General features: G+C 36.3%; 3 protein-coding genes, 1 long non-coding RNA gene and 1 pseudogene across 5 annotated transcripts; 3 read left to right on the top strand and 2 right to left on the bottom strand.

Moving 5' to 3' along the window:
• Positions 1 to 12: 12 nt before the first annotated feature.
• On the top strand, positions 13 to 2,333 carry LOC106299268 (annotated as a pseudogene).
• Positions 2,334 to 2,547: 214 nt separating this feature from the next.
• LOC106299045 lies at positions 2,548 to 4,722 on the bottom strand. Of its 2 annotated transcripts, XR_001261656.1 has the most exons (5): positions 4,541 to 4,722; positions 4,292 to 4,471; positions 3,060 to 3,190; positions 2,885 to 2,974; positions 2,564 to 2,790 (listed from the first exon to the last, which is right to left on the bottom strand). It is a non-coding gene; the product is annotated as an uncharacterized LOC106299045 (long non-coding RNA). The 2 variants fall into 2 exon arrangements; XR_001261655.1 differs by having other exon boundaries at positions 2,548 to 2,790; positions 2,885 to 3,190.
• A 209-nt stretch (positions 4,723 to 4,931) lies between these two features.
• On the top strand, positions 4,932 to 9,159 carry LOC106298803 (protein disulfide-isomerase 5-3-like). The gene is made up of 15 exons (XM_013734940.1): positions 4,932 to 5,064; positions 5,246 to 5,336; positions 5,466 to 5,560; positions 5,666 to 5,723; positions 6,424 to 6,608; positions 6,704 to 6,761; positions 6,958 to 6,998; positions 7,087 to 7,161; positions 7,256 to 7,312; positions 7,406 to 7,472; positions 7,840 to 7,965; positions 8,043 to 8,264; positions 8,337 to 8,498; positions 8,692 to 8,769; positions 8,858 to 9,159. Exons 1-15 carry the CDS (start codon positions 5,024 to 5,026, stop codon positions 8,933 to 8,935), a joined length of 1,434 nt encoding a protein of 477 aa, XP_013590394.1. The 5' UTR covers positions 4,932 to 5,023; the 3' UTR covers positions 8,936 to 9,159.
• On the bottom strand, positions 9,149 to 9,905 carry LOC106298804 (early nodulin-like protein 3). Its single transcript, XM_013734941.1, has 2 exons — positions 9,714 to 9,905; positions 9,149 to 9,630 (listed from the first exon to the last, which is right to left on the bottom strand). Exons 1-2 carry the CDS (start codon positions 9,877 to 9,879, stop codon positions 9,221 to 9,223), a joined length of 576 nt encoding a protein of 191 aa, XP_013590395.1. The 5' UTR covers positions 9,880 to 9,905; the 3' UTR covers positions 9,149 to 9,220.
• Positions 9,906 to 11,207: 1,302 nt separating this feature from the next.
• Positions 11,208 to 12,984, top strand: LOC106299540 (p53 and DNA damage-regulated protein 1-like). The gene is given in 5 exon segments (XM_013735617.1): positions 11,208 to 11,267; positions 12,368 to 12,498; positions 12,591 to 12,671; positions 12,673 to 12,754; positions 12,839 to 12,984. Coding segments are annotated over 4 exon segments (393 nt in total). The 5' UTR covers positions 11,208 to 11,267; positions 12,368 to 12,414.
• The last annotated feature ends 362 nt before the right edge of the window (positions 12,985 to 13,346 follow it).

The raw sequence follows: 13,346 nt of genomic DNA, 5'->3' as shown, positions 1-13,346 counted from the left end.
CCCCACTATACTACAACATTTGCAATAGGCAAAAAACCTATTATCACCATCTCGATTGATGGATCTGAAGCTCTGTTTCCTCCTCAAAACCGTTCAACATTTTTTCTTCCTCATGCCTTAAAGGCTCTGTCTTTGAGCGTTTCCTTCAATGGGTGGAGGTTTCCGAACGTAAAGTTTAAGTCTTGGGCAAGAAAAATGTCTGCTTTTCACGAACCCACTTGGAGAAAAGCTGGAATCTTCGAAGCAGTTGTTGCATCCACGCTAAAAATCTGCAAAGACTCGGATCTAGTTCTTGGTATTGCGTAGAAATGGTGTCCTGACACCAAAACCTTTGTGTTCCCTTGGGGAGAAGCAACCATAACACTTGAAGACGTTATGTTGCTGAGACAACCGAGAACAAGAGATCATGTGAGACAGATTCTTGAAAACTCGAGCATGGACTGTTTTGAGTGGCGTCCCTACACCAAGACTGTGAAAAACTTGCAGTTTCCTAAGTTTTACCCTGAGAAAGAGATGTGGGTTCCTGTTGGTCCTGATCTTGATGATGATTTTATCTCATTTGCTCGATGCATCAAGGTGTCTGATTGTTTGGAACACTACTTTCCCAACCGAGTGGCTTCACAGTTCGGGTTGCTTCAGGATGTTCCTTGTCCTGTGAACCGGAACAACCTTTCAAAGAAGGAAGCTTGCGATGAGTACAACAAGCCTATTGAGGATTTGACGTTATTCATCCCTTCCCGTTCTGCCATACCTCGTGTCACCTCAATGTTCTGCGAATGGTGGAGGAAGTTGTTTCCACAACTCCATCATTCTTTGAAGGAAAAGGGTGTTGGTGATGCCTATGATGATACGTATACTTCGGATTCTAAGAGACAAAAGCTATTTCATGAAAACAATGAGAGTTCTGTGGTTTCATCGCACAATGATGAAGGCGATGAGAGCTCCCTCAAAGCTGCTAAAGTTAATGATGAGAAGTTTGGTGTAGGAGATGCTTCTGAACCTCTTTGTAAGAAATGTAGACTTGAGGCTGATGACAATTATTGTTCAGGGCTTGCTTCAGTAAGAGCTGATGTAGACAAAGCAGATAGAGAGCAAAGGAAAGAAACTGACGTAACGGGAAGCAAAGCAGGGAAACTTATTGTCCTGAGCCCATGTGATGAAAGGAACCCTTCTCATCCTCCTTCTGCTTTAGGTGGAGCGATGGGCATTGTTGTATCACCAGTAGAGACAACGAAACCATGTGATGATGAGCTTGATGTATGTGGAAGCAATGTAGAGAAGATGACCATGATTGATTATGTAACTAAGGAGACAGAGTTTTCTCTCCATGAAGATGGTGCCACAGCTGGAGAAAAAGAGAGTTCAGAAAGCTTGATCCATAATGATGACAGCTAGATCTAGATAAAGCAAAGGAACGAAGGTAATGATGAAACTGGCAGCAGAACAGGGAAGGATATGGATATGAGCGCAAATGATGAAAACAACACTTCAGATCCTCCTCTTGGTTTTGATGATGCAACTCAAGACATTCTTGTGTCACCACCGCCAGAGACAAGGCAAACGTGTGACGATGAGCTTGATGTACATGGAAGAAATGTGGAGAAGATGTCTATGCCAGATGATGGCAGCAAGGAGCCAGAGTGTCTGCTTCATGAAGATGGTGGCATGGCTGGAGAGAAGGCGAGCTCAGAGAAGAAAGAAAATGACAGTTTGATCCAGAAAAAGATTGCATCAAATGCAGACAACAATGAACCAACTCCTTATCAAAATCTTGCCCCCGGAGGTTCTGAAGTAGCTGGTGAGTCAAACAAAGGCAAGGCTGTAGGTGATGAAACTCAGGGGCATGACTGCTTCTTTCATGACACTGTCCTTGGAAGTGAAGAAACTATGAAATCCAGTGAGAAGTTAGAAAAGAGAAAAGAAGATGTTGGTGGTGGTAATGACTCATATGAAAAGAGTCTACACAATGTGAAGGAGCTGCACCGTCCATAGAGAAGCTGGCGTTGTCAATAGACGAGCGTATTGCCAAGGCTGAAAGAAATGTGGCGTGGTTGAAAGCAAGGAAAGCCGCAAAACTGAAGAAAATTGCAGCAGCAACAGCAGCTCGTTTGATCTAAGGGAAGTTCAATGATGTTTTGGAAAAGAAGTCAAATGCAAGTAGAAGAATATAAACATCTATCTTTAACTCTGTGTGTTTTTTTTATGCTTTAGTATCTTTTGAAGACTGGTTTGGTTCAAGTGTTTCATTTTGTATGTTTTGAACTCAGTTATGAGCTAATTGCTCCTTACTTTGTGTAAGAACAAATTTGGCTTTTTATGCTTTAGTATCTTTTGTGAAATCCATCATGAGATCAGATCATCATTGATAATCCAAGTAATATGGATTTATGAAAAGGATCCATGGGGTTTCATTAGAAACTATAGAACCAGAGGATGCATACAGACATGAATGTCGTAACTGTGATCACTACCTTTTATCATTCTGATTCTTTGATATATACTATTTACTATTGACAAGTAAGTTTATGAAATATCAAAATTCATATTGAACACTTTGCAAATAAATGTGTATCATATTCGTAGCAGAGAATCAGAAGTGAGAGAGAGAGAGCTTATGACAAATGATTCTTCAGACCACTTTTATTACAGTTTTGCAATATATACACTACTACTATACTGTGGTCTGCACCTGAGAGCTTAAGAATTTCTCATTTTTTTTCAGGAGGCTTCTCCAGCAAGTCGGGTATCACCTCAAAAAGATCTCCAACAAGTCCATAATCAGCATTCTACCTACAAGTTCATACAATCATACCCAATCGTTGGGTCCTAACTTAGATAATTAGATTGACGATAAGAAGAAAGGTTTTGTAATTGTGTTTGTTACCTAGAAAATAGGTGCATCTGCGTCTTTGTTATTATCTAAGTATTGAATGGCTACTGAAACACCAAACGCCATGTATAGCTCTTGTCCCACCTAACACACACACAAACTCTTCCTGGAGTTCAAAAGCCGTTACAGTGGATGGAGTGTAGTCAAGAGAAGATCCAAAAAATATTACATGAAGGTCATTAGGAACCTATCTAGCATCAACAGCAGCACGAGTAGCACCAACTGTGCACATAAACATTTATGCAACTACACTTTTCAGGTCGTTCTGTATCCTGATTTGATTGTCCCACGTATCTAGATCTGCTGACAGAAATGTGGGAATTTATGAGAGATTGACTCATATCAAGAGAGAATACAATCAACTTGTGACTGAATCTCCTTCACCCACAACATAGAACTCGTCCTCAACAAGAGTAGAGACAACCAATCTGTAGGTGAAACCACACAAATAACCTACCATACAACCAAGAATACTACTGATCGAGTATATCAGTTATACGGAGGAGATTAACACTCTACTTTGAGACTAACCCTTAAGAAACAACACAACACAAAGAGTTTATGTACCAGAGATAAAAAGGATTAAGAATCAGTAATCTAGAATTAAGAATAAAATACAAAGAGTTTACTAAGGATTATCAAGACAAGTACAAGGCAGCCTCTAAACCATGATCCTTAAGCACTTTACATTGTAAACATTGATTAAACACAAGTAAAAGGAGAAGAGAGAGCACGAGTTTAGATCAGAGAACTTGTCTATTTTAAGTATATTCAGGGTATCTTAAAAGAGAGAAGCCACAACCTTTATGTAGGCAACACAAGATTTGAAAAATAAATGCAACAACACTTGCCTGCTCTTGCATGAATAATTTAAAATCTGAACATGCAAGAGATCTTCATTTCCTAGGAGAATAATTGTTGTGTATACAGAGATCTTCATTTCCTAGAACTTGCTTCAATTCCCGAGTATGCATAATTAATTCTTTTCCAACAGCTAGTCTTATATTATACTACCTCCGTTCCCGAAAATAGGATTTTCTAAATTTATTTTTTGTTCCAAAATGATAGATTTTCTAAAAATTTAAAGTACTTTTAGTAGTTAATGTTCAAAAGTTGTATACTTTTAAGAAACATTAATTGAAAATATTTGAATTTGTTAAATACGATTGGTTGATATTTATTGGAAAATGTATAATAACATAAATAATAAACTTAATTGTAAATATTTATTATATTCTTAATATGCGTAAATACTTTAGAAAATTTTTTCTTTCAGTTCTAGTTATTATTTCTTCATGTTTGTTTCTCTTTGGGTCTTCATTTCAATAAGAAATAGCATATTCAGTGTTTTGAAAAAGACAAGGCTTAGAACAGGGATGCACAAGAGAATACTAAACAAACCTTCTTTGAAATTGAGAGATAATAGCCTTCTTTGACTCGGAGTCTGCAGTTATTGGTGGTAACAGGAAAGGATGTAGTTCTAATAGTCAACACACAAGGATGTATCCGAACAAAAACAACCAATTTAGCCCAAGGTTCAGCGAGAGAGTACTCAGATGTATCTGAATCAGCAACAAGTACCTACAAAATGTACAAACACTGAGAGAACAACCACAAGCAAAAGAAGAGAAGTGAGAATGTAGTAGCTACCTCCGAAACAGAAGTATGACAAGAAGCAGCAGCTCCTTGAAGAGAAGAGCCAGAACCAGCCAATAAGAAAGAAACTGAAGAGCTCTCACTCAACTGCAACTACTGTACTCACTGAGTAGGACAGCTCTCGTCATTGCTCTTCTGATTGGTCTCCTCCGTCAGATTCCGATCACTTGGTCGAGTTTTGAAACGACACCGTTTAAAAACGAGAGAGCAAACGACGACGTTTTTAATGGTCAAAGTTTTTTTTTTTAATTATTATTTTATTTTAAAGAAGGGTCAAAGTTCAAGATCAAAGCAGAGTACTTCACGTGTGAGTGATACCCTAATTCTAGTTCTAATTATAGTATGAATATTGTATGATACTTTCCTATTATATTTTCAGATGAGAGAGATAGAGATCATTCAAAAAAAATAAAAAAGAGATAGAGATCACTGTCGAGATCTGCTTTTGTTTAATTTTGTTTCTTATTTGTCGCAGCCATGGTTTCCACCACCAAGATCAAGTCCGTTGATTTCTACAGGTACCAACACTCTCTTGCATTTCCTCTCTTATGTCCCACGTTAGATGATACATATGTTGTCTATGTATATATTTTGTATATATGTGGACACTATGTGTGCTGCATTATGCCTGTTTTCTAGATTATGGATAACATTTCACAGAAAATTGTGTATGAGTGTAATTTTATGTTGTTATTTCAGGAAAATTCCAAGAGATTTGACAGAGGCATCTCTCTCTGGTGCTGGTTTATCCATTATAGCTGCCCTAGCTATGATGTTTTTGTTTGGAATGGTAAAGAACGTCCTCTCTTTCTTGCCTTGGTTTCGGATTTTTCGGATCTATTTGATTTTGTTTGTGGAAAGACTATCTCATATGCTTCTGCATTGTCCAGTGATTCTATCTAATGGTTTGTACTTGTAGGAGCTGAGTACTTATTTGGCAGTTACCACCCAAACATCTGTAGTGGTTGACAATAGCTCTGATGATGACTTCTTACAAATTGATTTCAACGTCAGGTAGAATGAACAATACCTACATGCTATTTTGTTAGTATCATTCATTCTTCTTTGTATATGTTATATGTTTGGTTTCTTGATACATTGGCATTTTGGTTTTGGTAGCTTTCCTGCTCTCTCATGTGAATTTGCATCTGTTGATGTAAGCGACGTGTTGTCAACTGTAAGTTTCTATTTCTATTTCTATTTCTGCCAGAATACATTGCCTAGCGACTGTTTGCAGGCCTGGACAATTAATCTGAAATCTTAAGAATCTAATCTAACAAAAAAATTAACCAAAACCGGCTGTAATTCACAAATATCCTAACGGTTTCTATATTTCTATATTTAAATTGAATCGAAACCAAATTGAGAACCGGTTTTACACCTATAAAATAATAAAAAATATATAAAATGATTTTAACTCTAGTAAAAATATCTTAAGTATCCAATTTTTTTAATCCGAAATAATTTGAATTATTCGATATTTTAATCTAAACACTCGAAATTATTCGATATTTTACCTGAATTACTCATATATTACCCGAACTACCAAAAAACTAAACCGAACCAGAATCAATCTAAAATCGATTTTTTTTCTGGATATTAGCCAGTTCATGGTTTTATTATCCGAACCAAACCGATACTGAATTTCCCTGGTTTTTGATGGATCCCAAACTCTCCTATCCAAACTAGATGATATCCAAAATAACCATTTGAACAAAACTTAATACAGGATTGTCGAATCCTAACTGTTTATACTAACGCAATGTATAAAAATAAAAGAAAATCTAGTTAAAAAAAAATACTAACCTGAAATGAGAGGAAAATAACAGCAAAAGTCTTGACAAACCAATGTTTAAACTTTGTTGGTAATTCTTCAGAACAGGTTGAACCTAACGAAAACAATAAAGAAAGTTCCAATTGATCCGCATTTAAGAGAAACTGGTGAAGAGTACCACCCCACCCCTGACTCAGATCTCATCAACCATGGAGACGAACACCATGACGACAATACTTATGCTGCTATACCTTTATCTGGTGGTACTTTTGACAAGATTTCACATAAGTAAGTTGGCAACTTCTTTTACTTTGTATTTACTACTACTATAGTACATGTCCAAGTGTTTGATGAACTACTGAAACCGAACTTTTTTTATGCAGATTCCCAATTTTGGTTGTTAACTTCTACGCGCCGTGGTGCTACTGGAGTAGTCGCTTGGTAATGTTGTTCTGTCTTTTCTTAGGGTGCTTGTCAGTTTTTAATGTTTTCATGAAAATATCTTATAAAGACTAGGTAACAGTTTCTTTGTGGTAGATGAATCAAAAAATTTGTGAGTTTTTATTGGTCTGCTTACCGATGTTCATGCTTAGTCTTTTACAGTGTTTATTTTCTTATATATGCTAAAACTTTTCAGAGACCATCTTGGGAGAAAGCAGCTGAAATTACAAGACAGAAGTGTGTATTGTGTTCTTTTCTATTTTATTAGTAAACTTTGAAGAATCATCCAGTCGCATGCTTCTCTGATGACTCTTTGGCATTGCAGATATGGCCCTGAGAATGACGGGCGTGTCCTTCTTGGAAGTGTTGATTGCACTGAAGAACCTACTCTATGCACAAAGTAAATCATTGTTATGTTTCACTCCCATATTCCTTTATCTTTTTTTCAAAATAGTTTTGTTTTAGTTTGACCTATCCTAATCTATCAAATCAAGGTATCATATACAAGGCTATCCATCTATTCGTATTTTCCATAACGGAAGTGATCTTAGGTGAGCTTATTGCAGCCATTAGTTGCTTAGATCTACCAGTAGCATGCTGATGAACTGTTTTGCTTATTATCTTGACTATCTAATCTTGCTCAGGGAGGATCATGGGCACCAAGAACATGATTCTTATCATGGAAATCGGGACACAGAGAGCCTAGTCAAGGTAGACTAAACTGAATTATATTCTACCATTAGGAATATATAATTTTAATTGTTTAATCCTTATACCACTTTGTATACTATGTAAAATGTTATAGAATAAGAATGTTAGACTGTGTAATTGTGTTGTGTTTTGATACAAGGTTTATAAATATAGTGATTGGCATAAACATATTGCTAACACTAAATAATATAAACTTTGATAATTCATATTTAACAGAACTGAAAAATATAGCAATAATGTAGATATGCTAGAACTATATTTCAGGATCTTTATAGGCTTTATGGATTTTGCAATCTTGACCCGTAAAATACACATTTTGCAACCTACTTTATCACTATATATACATAAGAAGATTTGTTTCTTCTAGATGGTGGAAGGACTGCTAAGACCTATCAAGAAGTTTGATGGTACAACTAATCATGCGGCTTCAAGTATTAGAAAGGCACCAGTTAGTGGAGGTTGTAGAATCGAAGGCTATGTGCGTGCCAAGAAGGTAAGAGTTTACAATGTTCTTATCTCTTCTTCTAATGGTTTGATATTGGTAATTATTTGTTTTTTTGTTTTTTTCAGGTTCCTGGCGAACTCGTTATCTCAGCTGTTTCAGGAGCTCATTCATTCGATGCTTCTAGAATGAACGTGACACATTTTGTAAAACATCTCTCATTTGGTAGACTGATTTCAGATAGGTTGTTGACTGATATGAAACGGCTACTGCCTTATCTTGGTCTAAGCCATGACAGGCTTAATGGAAAATGGTTCGTTAATGAAGGAAAGTTTGCTGCTAATGTTACTGTAAGTTTTCACAAACTTTTATGTGAAGTTACTACTCGAGGTTCCTCTTTATTAACATGGGGACAAATACAGATCGAACATTATCTTCAAGTAGTCAAAACAGAAGTAGTTTCAAGAAGGTTCGGTCAAGAACACTCAGTGATTGAGGAATATGAATATACAGCTCATAGCAGTGTGGCTCATGGTTACTATTACCCTGTTGCAAAGTTTCACTTCGACCTCTCTCCCATGCAGGTTTCTTTCTTCATTGTATCTCTCTCTTACCATAAACATGTTTATGTTAATTTTAAAATTAAAAAAAAAATCGACAATGGGGGCCACACAACATATGTATAATGGCTTTAAAAATTTGGGAGCCAAGACGTGTTTCATCTGGCTGTGCCTAGAAGATACCAGCTTACACGTTGTGATCATTGTTTTTTTTCAGGTATTGATAAGCGAGAACCCAAAGTCATTCTCACACTTCATTACAAATGTTTGCGCCATAATAGGTGGTGTTTTCACGGTATATAGTATTCTTTTTTTCCTCTAAATTTCTATCATTCTCTTCTGTATTCCATGGTGAAACTATAATTCTGCTCGTTGGATTTCAGGTGGCCGGGATACTAGATTCGATATTTCAAAGCACTTACGGAATAATGAAAAAGGTCGAGCTAGGGAAGAACTTTTGAAAGGGACGAGCGAGTGATTACATGTTGAATTTTTCAGTTTTATTTTTTATGATCTACAAAACCATAGAAGAAGAACTCGGTTCTTAAATAATTTGTAGACTCTAAATGTTTTGCAATAACAGTATCAAAGAGAAGATAATAATAGCATCTTGATGATTCTTGCTCTTTAGTTTCTTTAACCTTCATATATATTGGTCTAATGGTTATATAAGTTTTTGCGTATCATTTACATTATCTGAAAAGAGAAAAGAACAGCACCACACATATACACACTAATTTACCAACTTATCTGAAAAGAGAAAGAAACATTGTAACAATGAAAGCAGAAGGCAGAACAGAGGAGGCAAAAGGTGAAGCTGAGTTTCCGGGAGTATCTTGTGAAGGCGCCGGGGTTATTTCAAAAGTTCCTGTGTAAGTAGGAGAGGGTGATGATTCTACTGAAGGTGAAGGAGGAGGTGAAGATGTGGTTGTTGTATTTGTACTGCTTCTATCAGCCATGACAATGATTATAAGCTTCTGGTTCTTGTGACAATTGTCTTTGTTTCCACTGATGAAGTAGTATGTTCCTGACCGGTCAAGCTTGAAGGAAGTGTGTCCGTCTGTGAATTTAGCAGTGGGTTCCTTGGTGTTGCAGCTATCGTAAGCATCTCTTGTCACTTGAAGCACTGAGTCTTGGTTTTGTTGGTAGACAAACACTGCATTACTTTTGACCATGAGTATGATGCCATCATAAAGATCTATGTTCAAATAGAGCAGAGTAGGTTTACTAGGAACTTACGCAAAGAGTCACTGATTTGGAATCTGCTTTTCTCTGCCCATTGATTGTATAGTTGATCATCTGAGGGAACAGTCCAACCTTTTGATCCTCCTACAACAAACTCTCTGGCGCTGACCGTGTTAATAATCACAAGAAGACAAACAAGAAAGCTGAGCCTGTGAAGCATCTTTGTTATGATTAGGTCTCTTAAGCTTTTTAATGAATGTATGTTTAGGAATAGATGGTGAAAGAAGAGAGAGTTTTTATACAAAAGGTAAGGCTTTTAGGCAACCTTTCTTGAGATTCTCCCAACTCCATTTGATTTCTTGAGAAGAAAAGCAAAGGAAAGCATAAAATGTTAGGAATCTTTGGTGAATTTTGTTACAAGTAACGGGTTTGAATCACTTTTGTGATATTATTTAAAAAAACTTGCGGTGCATTTACAACAGTTAAACTTAAAAATATGGTATTCTAAAGAATTGTATATTTTTTTTTTTTTTATGGAAACCGTTTCTATAAGTAGCGCGGTTGTGGTTGCCAAGGTATCTTCATGTATAGATTTCACAGTTTGTTCTTCCCCACTGCCCTCCGATTGCTTGAGCCGCAAGGCAACCGAAAACATCCTTGCCTCGTAAAGAAACCATCAAGCCCTAGGAAAAAGGCAACGGACGAGTAAAGTTAAGATCCAAATTGGGCCTAAGACTTCATCAGAACATTAATGGCCCATAAAGAGGAGCGATGTACGTAGTTTAAGACCACCAAACCCTAGCATAGGTGTTATTGGTTTATATATTTTAATTGATTTAGAAATCTATATAGTATTTTATAAATCCAATTAAAATATGCAAATTCAGAGGTTTTTCTTCGGATTTGAGTCTTTGTATTTTTAACTAAAAAATTCAAACAAATCCATTCAAATCCATTATAAATTCAAATATATTAGTAAATCCGTACGATTGAATAACACTTGATTTGATATAGAGCTTATGAATTATTAAACCAATAACACATGATTTTAATACAGATTTGAAAATCATAGAACTAATAACACTAGATTTAGTTCGGATTTTCAAATCTATTAAAATACAACAACTAATAACTCCTACTTAATTTTTTTTTTTTAGTTTTTGCTTTGTTTAAAAAAAAAGGAAAAATTAAAAACGAACCAATCGCGGGCCGCCACGTGTCAGTGGGGTCCGCGAAACAGCTCAAGCAGCGACGCCTAATCAGGCGTTTTAAGACCATGATTAACCCGGGGTTCTTAGAGTGGAGTTCTTAGCGGAAATTAAGAAACTGTTTCTTAACTTTTAACTAAAAAAATTAAAAATCGTTGTACCATTTCTTAGCTATTTTAAAAACCTGTTCTTAGCTATTTTAGTTAAAAGTCAAGAAACAGTTTATTAACTTCCGTTAAGAAGCTCATCCTAAGAACTCCGGATTAATCATGCTCTAAACACTCAGTTTTCTTGTTTTATGGTGGGTTCCACCAAGAATCACTCCACTAAGCGCTTGCTTTGATGGTGCTCTAAGCTCTGTTTCAAAAAGAAGCTCTGTTTCTCTACACGCTCCTTCAAGGTAAGTTCTTTATCCGAATCGTCGGTCCTTTTACGATATATTCCTCGCTATTGTTGATGTTTAATGCATAGGTTTAGCTATGTTGTTCCCTTTGATCTGATTCACCGTTCACGTCGCTCTGGCTATGTTTAATGCATAGGTTTAACTCTAGTTCATATAGCTTAGCTTCTTCAGTTCTTGTGGTGATTTTAGTGGGTTTTCTTTATATCCTTGTATCAACGTGGTACGTGGAGATTTCTCTGCGCCCTTAACATGTTCGATATAATGCCTCCTATCACTAACTAGCAACTGTAATTGTCTGTACGTCCTCTGTTTACTAAGTTTTTTTTTTTTTTGCTTAAGCTTTGACCTCTGTTTACTAAGTTGTTAGACTTCTTTTGTTTATGTAATGTGATATTAATGTACTTGTTGTTGCTCGTATTTTTTTGATATGCATTGTATTTATTTTTACTTTTAGCATGCGTTTTGCAATTGTCTCTTCACCTGCTTAACTTATTGAAAAAAAAAAAAAACTGTTTTGCTATTCAAGTTGTGAAGTAAAGGCCCAATTCTGGCCCACACAAGTCCAGCAACGTTTGAAGACCTGCAACAAAAGGAATAATCACGTTAGTTTCCTTTTCACGTTCGACAAGAGACAAAACGTTGAATACAATCAGGAATAGGAAATCTAATGTCGGTGGCTGGAGTTATAAATAGGGAAATAGTAAAGGCTTTAAGATCATCCGAAAAACACAGACCATAACGAGCAAGAGAGAAAGATCAAGAGCAATATTAAACAGGCTTCGTTTACTTATTAACCTTGTGATCTCTAATAGTTGTTATTGTGCGACTCTTTTGCATTCTTGAATTAAAGATACGTTTTGATTCATTGTTATTCTAAAGCACAAGTTGGATTGAATTCCTAACACAAGCGAATATTATTATTATGTTATCTTACTCGAGAGATTTTTCGTGGTATCATCCAATCATTCGTAGTTAGGAAACAGCTTAACTAACGTAGAGAAGATTGACTGAACTATGTTCCTTATCACCTCTTTAGACAAGAATGCTTCAGCATGGTTTTATGAGGACATATGACATAACTTATTATGTTTTTTTAGCTGTTCCACCCTTTGTTGATCGTCGGAATCTATTAAAAACGTAAAAGATGGAGTTGGATCCAAAGAAGATTATTGAAGTATTGGAGAAATATGAAGCTGAAGCTGATCAGATTTTCCTAATTCGAAGTCAGGTTGGTAGCATTTCGATGGATATTTCAATAACAATCCTGAGAGTTCTGCGAGAAATCATTAACTAAATGGAGCATATAATGTGTGAAAACAGATGGTGGAGAGCGACAGGGAGAGGAACGCGAACCGAGAGGCTCTTACAGCACTTAGGAACAAAGCCCGGACAACAAAGACTAGAACCAACGTGGATGATGCTCCCAGGAGCTGACCTTTTTGTTGCAGTTCCTTTCCATGCTGTGCATACAATGCTGGAAAAAGGTTTGTCGTGTTTTGCTACTTTCTTGAAAGATTAAAATGCACTACTAGTGTGATGAGAAAATGGCATTTCTTGTTGATGTGTAGATGAAGAGAAGATGGGGTTTGAATCGAAGAAATTGCAGAGCTTAGTTAAGGAGAAGACTTTTTTTCTATCTGAACTTGGACCTCTTGCTGATTGTATTCCTCCCGGCGTTATCAGATCTTTGGTTGCGTTAAAGGACAAACCTTAAGCTAAGTAAAACAATGTTAAGATGTTGAAAGATTAATAAACAAGCTATTAGGAAGAGTATTCTCCATACTTGTATCTTACCTTAAGAAATGATAAACAAGACCTAATGAAATAGCTTATGTAAGTTAGAAGAAGATCCGAGGCCTTGATTCTTATCATTCATTTACCCGTTGTAGAAATTGTTAATGTTTGTCCACGTTCTTCCTTGCTGTTTGCTACTAGGTCTTGTTTAGCATTAGGGGGCTTATACACGGTCTTAGTTGTGGGCCTTGTGGCTAGTGTTATATTTCTACAACTTACCTTTTGATGCAGCACACATGTTCCACAAACCCTAGTCTTCATATATAGGTTTTGGTGTTGTGT

The sequence above is a fragment of the Brassica oleracea genome, chromosome C6, assembly GCF_000695525.1.
Source record: "Brassica oleracea var. oleracea cultivar TO1000 chromosome C6, BOL, whole genome shotgun sequence".
NCBI classification, from domain to species: Eukaryota; Viridiplantae; Streptophyta; class Magnoliopsida; order Brassicales; family Brassicaceae; genus Brassica; species Brassica oleracea.
The sequence above is the reverse complement of the archived record's forward strand: the minus strand, read 5'-3'. Positions and strand labels throughout refer to the sequence as shown.